The sequence below is a fragment of the Oryctolagus cuniculus genome, chromosome 11, assembly GCF_051225735.1.
Source record: "Oryctolagus cuniculus isolate XC-2025 breed Fujian yellow rabbit chromosome 11, ASM5122573v1, whole genome shotgun sequence".
Lineage (NCBI taxonomy): Eukaryota > Metazoa > Chordata > Mammalia > Lagomorpha > Leporidae > Oryctolagus > Oryctolagus cuniculus.
Genome location: NC_142877.1, coordinates 80,921,217 through 80,936,215, shown reverse-complemented (window position 1 = coordinate 80,936,215; position 14,999 = coordinate 80,921,217). Strand labels below are relative to the sequence as shown.

General features: G+C 35.5%; 1 protein-coding gene across 13 annotated transcripts in view; it reads right to left on the bottom strand.

Annotated features, from left to right (window-relative positions):
- Positions 1-14,999, bottom strand: part of NAV3 (neuron navigator 3) — a 966,035-nt gene that overhangs the window by 59,735 nt on the left and 891,301 nt on the right. For all 13 annotated transcript variants that reach the window (XM_089307477.1, XM_051846465.3, XM_008256837.5 and 10 more), the window contains 3 exons: positions 13,309-13,332; positions 10,897-10,974; positions 584-667 (listed from right to left, as the gene is read on the bottom strand). In XM_089307477.1, coding sequence (XP_089163603.1) covers positions 584-667; positions 10,897-10,974; positions 13,309-13,332 — 186 coding nt within the window. The remainder of the gene's footprint in view (positions 1-583; positions 668-10,896; positions 10,975-13,308; positions 13,333-14,999) is intronic.

The following is a 14,999-nucleotide window of genomic DNA, read 5'->3' as shown; positions in this document are numbered from 1 at the left end:
ATTTGAAGCTTTTGCTATAACATAAATAACATCAAAGGTAGCATCCCCAGATGCCAACTTGTGTTTATGATTCCCAAACTACACAGGATCATCCCTAGCCTCACAGCTGCCATAATCAGAGGTCTCTTACTTTCTAGAACCCTGACATCTGCTCTTGGAAGCCTCCCTGAGTATCTCAGCCTACAGCCATGGTCTATGACTGGAGTGATTGGCCATGGATTTGTGAAGAATACAACTCTTGTCAACTGCCTAACAAGTTGCTTCTAGAATACTCTCTCTCTTACACGATTGCCTCTCTTTCTTAATATTTGGCATTATTTTAATAGCTCCATTGAAAAGAAAAAAAAAATAGGCTGCCTAGGAAGAACTTTGTGTCTTGTGTGGGTGTGTTCCAATAATGGACTAATCTGGCCATGTCTTAAAATCTGAGGAGAAAGGTATTTCCTTGCTCATATTTGAATTTACTGCATAATGGATGCTCTTATTACTTTTACCGCATTTCATCTCTAGTGTTATTGAAGCATCTTATGCAACCTGCAGTTTTATTTTTTTTTCAAACTGCAATGGCAATTTCCAAACATACCTTTTGTTCTGCCGTCATTGTTAGACTTTGCAGTCGGCCGGTCATATTCCCTAAACTCTTCTCAAAAGCTGCCACAAGATGAGCCTGTGAACAAAACGGAAGGAACACAGTTGAAATGTCAGAATCCTATGTGGATGGATGAAAATTCTTCATTTTACATAATGCTTATTTCAGGTATTCTAAACTCTTTAAATCCAAGGACCATCCTGGCTAGCTCTCAATGATGACTCACCTTTCACACACATCTTCATTTGTCATCTCTAAACTTTGGCTTCCTAAAATCTGTGTTTCAGTCTCTTGACATTTAACACAAGTTCAGTTTCTGAAAGGGGATGATATGCTGTAAATAATAACACCTCTGACTTGCACATCATGGAAGGATTTGATGCCCAAAATACTGAATAAAGTTCTGAGCTGCCAAGTTTTCAGGCTGAATCCCAAAAGGAGGACACTGAAATAGTCAACGGACAAATGTGCCTCATTTTTACACTTCCATGATGACCTTTGAGGATATTTCTAGCCCTTCTTTTGTTATGATTCCCTCCTTCCAGAGTCAGACATCTGTAGACAGCTGTAATATTATCCTTCTTCTTTTACTACTTACAATGAATTGAATTGAAGGGTTGTCTTCACTTTCTAAACTCTTTTCAATAAAAGGGCTTTTTATTCTACTTTTTATTCCCCTCAACTACGGAAGTACAAGTAGGCCAGCAAGAAGCAATGTTCAGTCATATTTTATTTAACATTAAGCTTTTGTGGCTTTGAGGTCTTATTTTAAATTCCAGAGAATTATACATATGGCAGTACATAACCATAATTCTTATGGTTTAGAAATATTTGACAATCTTAGTGCAGCTCTAAAATAGGCCACTTTCTATTGACATGCCATTATGCAACAGCTTGAACCCAGAATATTAAGTTTGAAGAGGTGCTTCAATCTCTCACCATGGCTACAAGTAGAACTGCAGGTGTATTATCTCAAATTGATATAGATTTTGTGCCCACAAAATAATGTAAGAGTTGAATACTTTACATTTAAATCTAGCATAAATTATGCAAGGGCAATGTTTGGTAATCTTTGACAAAACACTGACATTTCTTTAAAAAGAAGGCAGATGACTCAACTAAAATTCACCTCCTTGTGACTACAGCAGAGCTGAAATGCAGAGGTATCAGCTATTAAATGCATCACAAATTCCAAAGAATTGGGGATTGGGAAGTTTACTCCACTATTAGTGACAGCTAGAATAAATGAGTATCTTCCATTAGCATTCTGTACAAAGACGTCTTTGTTCCCAGCTGTGAATTCAGCATGGACTTTACCTGACACTGAAATATGGAGAAAATCCATCTGCAGAGAATATTTTATTAAACCTCGACCCACCAGCATAGCTCTTTATTCTCTTTATTCTTTTTCTCCTACTCCTGTCTCTTGTGTTCTTCCCTTACTCCTGCCCCCTCTCTCTTAGATACACACATGATCTTGAGAATTATGTGCCAAGATTTTTTAGCAGATTTAATTGGATAAATAACACACTAAAAAAGGAATATTATCTTCTAATTTATCACAGAGATGTCATTCCATTAATCTCAGTACCATCCTCGAAAATCAGGAGAAGACCACATTGTATTTTCTCTTATACTTTAACTTTAATGGAAGTGAGCAAGATGGAATGTGGAGCTCACTTGACGTATCCCATACACAACCTTTATTCATTCAGCAGCGAAGACAAGACAGAGAACATTTCAAGACCTTGGAAAACCTCCTGTGCGCCTCCCCATCACTACTTCCCTTTCTCTTCTCCAATGATAGCCACTATTATAACTTGTGTGGTAATTTTTCATTTTCTTTCTTTTCTGTATAGTTTTTACACCTAGTTTTTAGGTTCACATTCCTAAAGATTATGTTAGTTTCATCTATTTTAAAACTATACAAGGATAATATGGTATGATTCCTCAATGACTGTTTTTTTTTTTTTTTTAAGATTTATTTATTTGTTGAAAGGCAGGGTTACAGAGGCAGAGAGAGAGATCTTCCATCTGCTGGTTCACTCTCCAGATGACCACAACAGCTGGAACTCCACCAATCAGAAGCCAAAAGACAGGAGCTTCTTTCAAGTCTCCCACCCAGGTGCAGGGGCCCAAGGACTTGAGTTATCTTTTACTGCTTTCCCAGGCCATAGCAGAGAGCTGCATAGGAAATAGAGCAACTGGGACTCGAACTGGCATCCAAATGGGATGCTGGCACTACAGGCAGCGGCTTTACCCGCTACACCACAGCGAACGCCCCCGACTATTTTCTTTAACACTAATTTTGAGATCCATCTATTTTATATGTATCAGGTGTTGTTTTCCACCATAAAGCATCACTTTTTGTAAATATATAATATATTTGCCTGTGATGATTATTAGTGCTGATTCCAGTTTAGCCTATTAGAAATGTCAGTATGCTCATAAAATGGGTTACTAAAACAGAAAACTCTAATTGCTGTTTTCTTTTAAAACAGAACATTCCAGCTGAAAATATTTGTTATTTACTAAACAAATTGTAAGATTTTATTCAATACAGATGAGCAGATAAGTATGAGGTTTAATTATAAGACCCTGAGTCCTTGAATGTATAAATTTGAAGAAACTTACTTCACTCCACCCTCTGTGCATAACTTATAAGTTTAGTAAGAAAAATATGCCAAAAAATCAGCATTGGTATTTTGAGATTCAATGAATGTTTTCAGCCCTTGTCTCTACTGTTGAGGAACAGTGTCCTTGTTTTTCTTCTTACTATATGTTAAACTCTTTACTAAGTGTGGGTTTAATCTTATGAGTATAAAATAAATTGAAAGTATATCATTGTAAAAATTAGGAAAGGGAATAAGAGAGGAAGGAGAAGTAAGGGTGGGAATATGGACAGGAGGGAGGGTAAGGTGAGATGTATCATTATGTTCCTAAATCTGCATTTATGAAATACATGAAACTTGTATAACTTAAATAAAATAAAGAATATGCTAAATAAGCTATGAAATATTTTGTAGCTATAGCTATAAAATATTTGCCATTAGAATTCCAGTCTCTAAATTTTGAAAAATTGTTTTTCACCAATTATTCACAAAAATTATAAATGATTACTAAGGTCTTCCTTTTTCTTTTTTTCCCAGGGTGTCTTGGCTTTCCATGCCTAAAATACTCATGGGCTCTTCAGCCATATCCAAATGCCTTAAGAGCTGATTCTGAGGCCAGAGTGCTATTTAGGACATCTGCCATTCTATGAGTCTAAAGTGTATCCCGCTTCCCATGATGGATCGTTGTCTCCCTTTTTGATTCTATCAGCTAGTATTAGCAGACACTAGACTTGTTTGTGTGATCCCTTTGACTCTTAGACCTATCAGTGTGATCAACTGTGAACTGAAATTGATCACTTGGACTAGTGAGATGGCATTGGTATATGCCACCTTGATGAGATTGTATTGGGATCCCCTGGCATGATTCTAACTCCACCATTTGGGGCAAGTCTGATTGAACAGGTCCCATATTGTACATCTCCTCCCTCTCTTATTCCCTTCTTATATTTAACAGGGATCACTTTTCAGTTAAAATTTAAACACCTAAGAATAATTGTGTGTTAATCACAGAGTTCAACCAATAGTGCTAAAAAAAAAAAAAAAAAAAAAAAAAAGGAAGACCTAAATGGAAGATCTCTGTGAGTGAGATCCCAGTGGAAAGAATGGGGCCATCAAAGAAGTAGGTACCTTTCTCTGAAGGGAAGAGAGAACTTCCACTTTGACTATGACCCTGTCGGAATAAGATTGAAGTCGGCAAACTCAAAAGGCTGCCATAGCCTTGGCAACTCATGACTAGAGCCTAGGCAGATTACTGACCCCATAAACAAGAGTGTCAAATTGTTAAGTCAACAACAGGAGTCACTGTGTACGTACTTCTCATGTGGGATCTGTCCTTAACGTGTTGTCCAATGTGAAGTAATGCTATAACTAGTACTGAAACAGTATTTTACACTTTGTGTTTCTGTGTGGGTTGAAACTGATGAAATCTTTACTTAATATATACTGAATTGATCTTCTGTATATAAAGATAATTGAAAATGAATCTTGATGTGAATGGAATGGGAGAGGGAGTGGGAGATGGGAGGGGTGTGAGTGGGAGGGAAATTATGGGGGGGGGCATTGTAATCCATTAACTGTACTTTGAAAATTTATATTTACTAAATAAAAAATAAATATAAAAGTATATTAACATAAAAAAGAATACAGGGCATCCAATTAAAAAAATGATTACTAAGGAACATTTTAATTTGAGTCAAATTGCTTTCAAGAAATGCACATTAAAATTATGCAAGTGAAATTGTGTTTTAAATTTATGTCACCTTGGTTTAGTTTATCAGATTAACTTTCTTACTTTAGAAGTAATAGAGATTTCTCACTACAAAGATTAAATAAAAAGGAGTAATAGGACCAACAAAGAATAAATTTTCCTACCAATGCTAATCTTTATCAGCATAAAGGAATGAAAATGGAAAGTAAAACTGATTAAACCATGGGGCAATGTATTTTAAAAAGCTTGTGCAATTTCTTCAAAATTATTAATTTTCAGGAGAATTTTAACCATACTTGATTCTAACTTTTCTTCTAGCAGATTTATAATTTTCAAGTCAGAGTAAGTTGTATTTCTATAATACTGAATACTCTAATTTGTGTTAGATGAAGTCTACTGCCATAATAAAATAGAAAGGATTGATAATTGGTTAAGGGAAGATTTTTTAATACATACTATGTTTGGTTTTATGATAATAAACATAATCTAAATAAACATTTAAATATAATGATTGTGGTGATGAACAATAAGGAAAAATACTGTTACATATAATTCCTACATAGCACTGGTTCACATAGAAAGGAGCTACAAGATCAACTATATAAAAATGTTCTATACACAGATTTAAATGGGCATATATATAAATTATATAGAGATGTATATACATATACATATATCCTCATAAAATGAGATATTTATGATAAAATTTTATGTTTGAAAATCAGTAGTTAGTTGAATTGACAATGGTCCTTTCCTTAAACAGATACAAGATTTTACATTTCTTTTATACTGTATGAAACTGTCTCTTTAGTATTTGCTGTTAACAGGTACAAATAATTTTCTCTTAGGAGAAGTGGAAAAAAAAGAGTAATTGCCTGGTCATATAAAAATGCTAAATAGAGCAAAGAAGTAGCATACAATCTTAAATGAAATAATACTCAAAGGATTTTTGATTAAAATGATTATATACTGAAAGGCAAAAAAGTACCTTTTGTTTTCTTACATATTCATTCATTGGTATCTTTGAAAAACGTTAGCAATAAGTAGCCTTACTGCTCATTTCCAATTTATCTAAGGGATGATATTTGTGGAAAATATGTTAAAAGGCAAACAAATGCCAGCCAGCCGACTTGGCAGCATGAAAGCTGGCTAACTGTGTGACCATGCACCTGCAGTTGCCTTTCTTTGGGGAGTCCCACGCCCTTGCTATTAGTGAAGTACTGATTCAGAGAAGGCCAAGCAGTAGCACCTGCCAGTATACCCTCTCTTTCCTCTGCAGACAAGCTAGTAGAAGCAACCTTACAGTCTGCTCGTGGCTTTACATCATTTTATTCAGCACAACTCCACATGAGGAAGGAAGGCTTAGTACACAGTCTACTGACTGGAGGCCCTACTCCTCCAGTCAGATGAGAGGTGAGCTGACATTCTCTACTGACATTTTAATATCATGAATATGCTAAAACTTATTTATGTTCTAAAAAAGAGAAAAAATGCATGCTAGCAAAGAAGCAGATGTGTTTCAAATTTTAAAAGTGAAACAAAGATTACCGTGTAGACTTGGTGTAAATATAGCCATTCCAAGTTCAAATCTGTGATATAACAATTACAAAAATTAACCCAAATAAAATAATCGATTAAGTACTGATTAAGTTATTCATAAACTGAGCAAAATGACACTGGATACTTTATTTTGTTTTTTTTTTTAATGTGTGATAACTGCTATTATTTTTTATTTTTTATTTAATAAATGTGAATTTACAAAGTGCAACTGTTGTATTGTTGTGGCTCCCCCCCACAACCTCCCTCCCTCCCGCGGCCCTCCCCTCTCCCACTCCCTCTCCTATCCCACCCTTCATCGAGTTTCATTTAAATTACCTTCATATACGGAAGATCAACTTAGTATACACTAAGCAAGGATTTCAACAGGCTGCACTCACAGAGGATGGATACTTTAAATAACTAGTGAATTTAAAAATATTAATGATTTTCACAAAATCAAATCCATTGAAATGCATCTTTATAAATTATAATTTTACATTTCCAGGAAATCATCCTCATTGTGGAGATCACACTTACATTTAACCAAAATGTAGAAAGTTTATTTAGGGTATAAACAAACTAATACATAAAAATTTATATCTACCTCCAAATAAGAATTTTATATTAGGAAATTATGATTTATAAATAAATCCTTTACAAAAATAATCTGATTGAATCTCTATGATGAATTTATGTATTTGTGTATGCTTAGAATGTAGGTGATTGATACATACATCAATCCATATTAATTAAGATGAGATGAAATGAAACACATGCTGAATGAAATTTCAAAACTATTTCCTAGAATGGAGAAAATATCAAGTATTATCTAAATCCTATCATGGTTCATTGTGGTCTGCAAAGTCTAAAGGGACATCACAAACCAAACAATGATGGACACTTGGAGTTGCTTTCATATCTTTGCTATTTTGAATAGCCATGTAACAAACATGGAAGTACAGATGTCTTGGTGAGAGATTGATTTCATTTTTTTGAATATTTACTCAGCAGTAGTATTGCTGGGTTATATAAAAGTTTTATTTTTAAGTCTTTGAGAAATATCCATAATTTTCTAGAATGGCTGTGCATGAGTCTGCTAGTAAAATACTGTAACAAGCCATGTCCACACCAAATAAAGAAACTTTAAATGGTGAAATAAAAACTAGACATATTTTCAAAAAAATTATCTTGATCTTTAACAATGTGTTTTTAAATTTGAGATACATATATGTTTACAAGATGTTTAAAAAATAATACAGATAGGTTCTTTGTATCCATTATCCAGTTCCTCTCAATGATTATAGCTTACATAATTATAATCCAGGAATTCAATATTGGTATACATATACAGGTTAATATATTTGGGCTGATATCATGACCAACTCAATCAAGATGCAAAACTGTTCTATCACCACAAAGATCTCCTTCTGGCTACTACTTTACAGCCATGTCATCTCTCTCCTCATCCCTTACCCTCCCACACAATCATTAATCTATTCTCCACTTCTATATTTTTTTTCATTTCTTGGATATTGTAAATGGAATTGTATAGTATGTGACTCCTTGAAACTGGCTTTTTTTTTTTTTTTCACTTAGCACAATGCCCTTGAGTTCTACCCAAGATGTTGCCTGTACAACAGTTCATATGTTTGTATAGCTGAGTAGTTTTTCATGGTATGGCTATATCAGTTTGTTTATCCATTAACCTTAAGAGAAAATTTTGGTTTTCTCCTGTTTTTCCTTTGGTTGTTATTATTTTGTCTACTAAAAATAAGGCTTATATGTAGCACATGCTTTGTGTATGAATCTGTAATTTGTGAGCATTTCTAAAATATATTTAAAGTAAAAATAAGAACATAAAGTGAAATATGTATTATGCTCCTGTCTGTGTGTACTGTTACTAATGATGACATGGCTATAGGTGGAGGAAGTTTAAAAAAATCAATTTGACACTATTTGCCATAATTCTGCTTCTTTCATTTTTTTAAACATCAACCTCCTAGACAGACATTGCGGATAATTTTTTTCTTAATCACCACTCTCTACTGACATTTTAGTATCATGAATATGCTAAAACGTATTTATGTGCCATATGTATATTTATGTTTATACATAAAAAAGTAAAACCTTTTTTAACCACAAGAACAAATTTTCAATTTGGAAGGCATGGTAACATCCAGCTGAGAAGGCACGCTCCAAGGTTATGAAAACACATCAGTGAAAATCGTGTGACATGCACAGTTGGAGCAGGAGGGGCACGCAGTCAATGGCTGCCAACTTTCAGAAGTGTTTGCTCCACTTGCAAGCAATGAATAGAGTTGACCTTCATGACAGTTCCCTTACACTAGTATTTGGTCCTGCTTTGTGCGTATGTGTGTGCACACATACAAGCCTTTGCACTTGTATTGTGCAATTGTATAAATGGAGATATAATAAGAAAATATTAAAAAGATACACGACAAGAAATCAATAACCAAGAGTGAGAACTGGAGTCTCAGAGGGAAAAGCAAATACACCTTTTTTCAGTGCTTTTTTAGTTCCTTAAAAAATTTAATACAATGTTCACATATTACTTTTTGAACAGAAATAGTTTTTAAAAGTTCCTGTGTATTGGCCATACTCCATTATGTCCTACAGTAATTTAGTATTCCAATATTTGAATTATTCGACTAGGCCAACCAAGATAACTAAACATAATAAATTAAACTCCAAGTAATTGTTCAAGATAACTGCAGAGGTATCTTGACAATCTAATGCACTGTGTCTGCACTGAAGTCTCCTCATTGCAGATAAACACAATCCTGTATGCATTTACACTATTGTGTATCTGCTGACTCCAAAGTCAGAAGCCTCCTACTGTACATTAATCTATATTATAAAGTTTACAGTTTCCTCTGAACTATCTCTTAAAAGTTACACTGAGAAGCCACAAACAAGATTAAATAATATTGTTAGCTGGAGTAAGTCATTCTCAAAAGCCTACTATTATTTAGCAACCTTCTAATAATATGTGTAGAACAATAGAGTCAATACTCAATCTGATTCTTCTAACACTGAAAAACATGAAATCAATTCAAATATGGTGCTCAAATGAATATATGATAAATAAAATGACATCTATCCTGTGTAATTTCTATTACACAATTAATTTTATTCTAAAGAAATGTCTTTTGTTCAAGTCATACAGCATGGCCTGCACCTGCTCACTCTTGACAAAATATGTTTTGTCTAGGAGACAGAGAACTCCATGGAGGAGCAGAGGGAAGAAGCAGTGAGGCAGGAAATGGGCACAGAATTCCACAGCAGAGCTGGGCAAAGCTCATGTTGAGTCAGGGCGGCTGGACATATGGCAAAATAGCAGGAGTTTCCTTACCCCTCACTGTTGACTATAACACTGTTGTTCCTTAGAAGCGGGCACAATGCCACATGTTCTCCTTTAATACTCTGCATCGACTCAGTATTCTCCAGCACACTGATAGATATTCAATAAATGTTTATACAATTGATGGTCTTCATTGTCATTGTTTTTTTGCGGTTTTGGTTGCTTTGGAGCCAGGAAAAGTGAATCCCTTTACACTGCTAGGGAAGGCTGCTAAGCTTTTCCTGTTTGCTTATTTTTGAGAACTTCATCTCACCTGCAATGTATTTAATCTTTGTATTTAGACATAAATTAATGTTTTGGAAATTAAGTAGATGCTGAATCAATTGTTCAATAAAGTGAACTAAAAGAAGCAGAGCACACGAATATTTTATCTTTCAAAGTCAAACACTAACACCCTTCTGCATTGTGATTTGAGAGGGACTGATGTACGGGGAGTGATCAAAATAAACAAGAATCACTTCCTATAGAGCTGGGATTATTGTTTTCAATTATATGAGAAAACGGAATTCATTTAACCTCACTGTGAATCTTCCTCAATTTGGGTTTATGTTTTATTGCTGAGTATGTAGAAGAATTTAACTTTGAGTCTCATTATTCATGATATACATCTCCACAATTCTGGACACTTACAGTTTGTATGTTTGTTATTAAAAGAATTGCATTGGGGCCCAGTGTTGTGGCACAGCAGATTCAGCCACTATCTGCAGTGCCAGCATCACATATGGGTGCCGGTTCAAGTCCTGTCTGCATCACTTCTGATCCAGTTCTCTACTAATGCACCTGGGAAAGCAGCAGAGGATGTCCCAAGTGCCTGGGACCCTGAACCCATGTGGGAGATCCAGATGAAGCTTTTGGTTCCTGGCTTTGGCCTGGCCCTGCCCTGACTATTGAGGCTATCAAGATGTAAACCAACAGGTGGAAGATTTCTCTCTCTGTCTCTCTGTCTCTGTCTCTCTCTCTGTGTAATTCTTACTTTCAAATAAATATATAAATCTCATTTTTCAAAAAAGCTTTGCATTGTGCTATATAAAATCTTCTGATATGTTTAAAACATAAAGTGACTTACATTTGCTGAAAGCTGAGATGTAAGGGTAGCAACTTTTTCTTGTGATGCAACCAGCTCTCTCCGCAGCTTATGGATTTGCTGAATGCAATGAAATTATAATCAATTCGATGTATTGATAGACTTTTACTTAAAACTAAGACTTTAAGACAGTAAAGCAAATTATTATATTTAGCTCATTCCATCCCCACTCTATTAGCACCAGTTCCTGAAAATGAAAGAAGTGAACAGGGGCGACATAGTGACAATCACTTTAATTGTGACAATATATTAAGTGGCTTATCATGCCACTAATAAACAGAGGGGAAAGTGTCTAACTTCAAATTCAGGGCTCAAATCTGCCAGTCCAAGGATGCCTGTTTGCTCCAGAAGCCATCCCTGAGTGAGCTGGGAGGCAATTTCCTTTCTCTATTAATTCTTTTCTCCCAGCAAACTGTTAGTAAAATTCAGACAGAAAAATGTATTCTTTTTAAAAAACTAAATACACAAATACATATTTTGCTGTTTTATTTTTAAAGCAAAAAGTACTCCATGCTATGTTCCAAAAAATCCCATGGTTCCTTTTAACTGTGTTAATTTAAATTTTCCATAGTTCAGCAACTTCTTAGTAGAATATTCTGAAGTTACTGAAAGCTGGGCTCAATCCAACATTAACACGTACATATTTGAAAGAATTTTACTGATTAATGGAGAAGTCTTTCCAAATCCTTGTTATAACATCTTTGAGTGAATGAGTTACTAGTAGCTCTGAGCAGAAATGTGTTACAGTTTAAAAATAAAGAAAAAATCAGTAAAATGTATAACTAACTAGATAAACCAATAAAATAAATCTTCTAAAATGTTTTCCTTCTTTAGTTAAGTTCTTACCTCAAAAAAAAAAAAAAACTGCAACAGGAAAAGGAAGGCTATGTTGTATCATACCTAAAATTTTAATTTAAGCCTTACTGCGATTTAATGTGCAAGTCTCATGTTGCCAGGAAATTTAAACAGTAATTAGTAAGAGCAAAACATTTACAAACACCTGAGACTAGGTTGTACAAGTGAATTTCTGGCCTCAGGAGATTTTAGTTACTTAGATGCCAAACATTCTACTCTGATGTCTCTCATTTGTTCAAAAGCAAATCCCCTATTGTTGTACTTTGACTTGTAGAACGTTGTCTGGATTCCTAAGAACATTCCTGACATTAACTATTTCCTGAACATTAACTATTTCCCCCTGCACATTAGATTGTATGGAAAAGAAATGGTGTCAATACTAAGGGATACTGAAAGACAAGAGAACTCTAGGCAGATGTTTATATGACATCACCAATTGTGACTCCATTTCATTCTTGTTTTTTAAAGACACACACTGCAGTCAAAAATTACACGTGTGTATGAGATGAGGAGCATGAATAGTTTCACAAAGCACAACATCTACTTATTCTTAAGCAAACAAAACATATTCAAAGAGCCACTCTCAAACTAATACTCTCTATTATATGATTACAGGTCCTTTAAAATACAGTCGAGGAAATTATAAAGTAATTTAAATTTATTTTCATGACCCATGAAAGGGCATGAATGATAAAACAGGCATTGCATAATTTCTATAGGGTAAACAGATAATCTATGTTAGAAGTTCATCATATCCATGTGATGTAAATAAAATAGGTTTTTGGAACTCAGATTTAATCTGTGATCAAATGATGACACTGGCCTCTAAAAATAAACTGGTGCAATGAATATATTTTGAAAATTTTTAAGCACTGCACACATTTTGCTTTAACAGTTAAGGCTTTGGTGGGAAAGTCCTGTGCAAAGACTCTTTCCAAGGCATCTATTTTTCTCTGTTTCTGATTGCCTCAGCATAAGCCAATCAGTCATCACCTCACCTTGAATAAAGACCTAATTAAAGTTCTGCTCTCCTTGAGGAGGACAGCTCTTTTACAAAGGAAAAGAGAAAAATAATAGTCTCTACAGGTTGCAATTTGATTTTTACAGTATTGCGACCAAGTCTGTATTTCGGAAACGTGTGTGATCAGAATGACATACCACATTGGCTATAAAAAGGGACTAGAAACATCAAAATAGACTTGCTGGTATGTTGTGCAGGTCTAGCCATGTTTTCATTAATCCTATGCAGATAATCTCAGCCTGTGAGGACTGTCATTCACTCATCAAGGATTTTACTAAGTACCTGCTACTAAGTACCTGAACTAAGACTCAATCTAGAACCTGAAAAGAGAAGTGGCTTTTAAATACTTCCTTTTATTTTGTTTTAAAAAGGCTGTATCTGAGACTATTTATCAACTAGCTGAGTAACTTCTATCAGCTGTCTTATAGCTATTCTACTGTATCAGAGAGCCCTCTAGTGGTACCAATATTTATTTCATCATACATGTACACAACAATAAATATTAAAATTGTTTTTACCTCTGAATGAGCCTTTTCTTCAGCCTGTAAAAGATAAAGGGAAAATCACTTAATTATAAAAACGAATGCCATTTCAACCCACACATATGTGAATAATTATCTTGCAATGTGTGAATAATTATCATTTATATTTAACATATTCTTATGATCAAACACAAGAAAAGGATGATGGCTCAAGTAGTTGGGTTCCTAACCCCCATGTAGGAGACGTTAAGTTATTGGCTTTCATCCTTGGCCTGGTCCAGTTCTTACTCTTGTGGGCATCTGGGGAGTAAACTGGCAAAGAGAATTGTCTATCTTTGTGCTTCTCAAATAAATAAAATAAATAAGTAAATACAATTTTTAGAAAAAGAGAAAAAATTTTCTAAAAATTGCTCAATTAAAATACTGAAAACAATGTTTTATATGATTCTAAGTGACTATTCTGCTGCATATAAACTGTAAGTTATTCTAAAAATATAGATAATTTTATCTATGGATACACGATATGCTTTAAAGCAAACAGATTTTAAAACTCTATGATCTATACTATCATCAAGAAAAATAAACCATAAATTATAATTTAAAATTTGAGTACATGGAAAAAAGGTGGATTTAAAAAATAAGAGAATCTTAATAAGAATTACAGATATGTAGCCAAGATTTAGGGGTCAGAATTTATTCTTTTTTATTTTTATTTTTTGACAGGCAAAGTGGACAGTGAGAGAGAGAGACAGAAAGATCTTCCTTTGCCATTGGTTCACCCCTAATGGCCGCTGCGGCCAGCGCACTGTGGCCGGCACATCGCGCTGATCTGATGGCGGGAGCCAGGTGCTTCTCCTGGTCTCCCATGGGGTGCAGGGCCCAAGCACTTGGGCGATCCTCCACTGCACTCCCTGGCCACAGCAGAGAGCTGGCCTGGAAGAGGGGCAACCGGGAAAAGAATCCGGTGCCCCGACCGGGACTAGAACCTGGTGTGCCGGCGCCACAGACAGAGGATTAGCCTATTGAGCCACGGCGCCGGCCAGAATTTATTCTTAATTCACTATCATAACAAATGTCAAAAAAGCTGGAGGAAAATAATGACCAAAAAAAATGAAGCCTACAGGTTCATTTTATTTTAGCTTCCCTAATGATTATTTTATTTTATTTACTATTTTTTTTTTTTTTTTTTGACAGGCAGAGTGGACAATGAGAGAGAGAGACAGAGAGAAAGGTCTTCCTTTTGCCATTGGTTCACCCTCCAATGGCCGCCACAGCCGGTGCACTGTGGCCGGTGCACCATGCTGATCTGATGGCAGGAGCCAGGTACTTCTCCTGGTCTCCCATGGGGTGCAGGGCCCAAGTGCTTGGGCCATCCTCCACTGCACTCCCTGGCCACAGCAGAGAGCTGGCCTGGAAGAGGGGCAACCGGGACAGAATCCGGCGTCCCGACCGGGACTAGAACCTGGTGTGCCAGCGCTGCTAGGCGGAGGATTAGCCTAGTGAGCCGCGGCGCCAGGTCCTAATGATTATTAATTTACCGTACTGGATGGCAAGTGAGCAAAACACTTGAACACCCAGTGTTAACATGCTTATAATGTGGTTGGGAAAACATCTCTGCCTCTACAGTTCATGCCAATGAGGTCTTCTGTCGCAACTGAAAGGGTGTTGTTTGGCCTTAGTTACAGAAAGCTCTTAGCTGTGTTTTCTGTGGCTGTTTCTTTTTCATG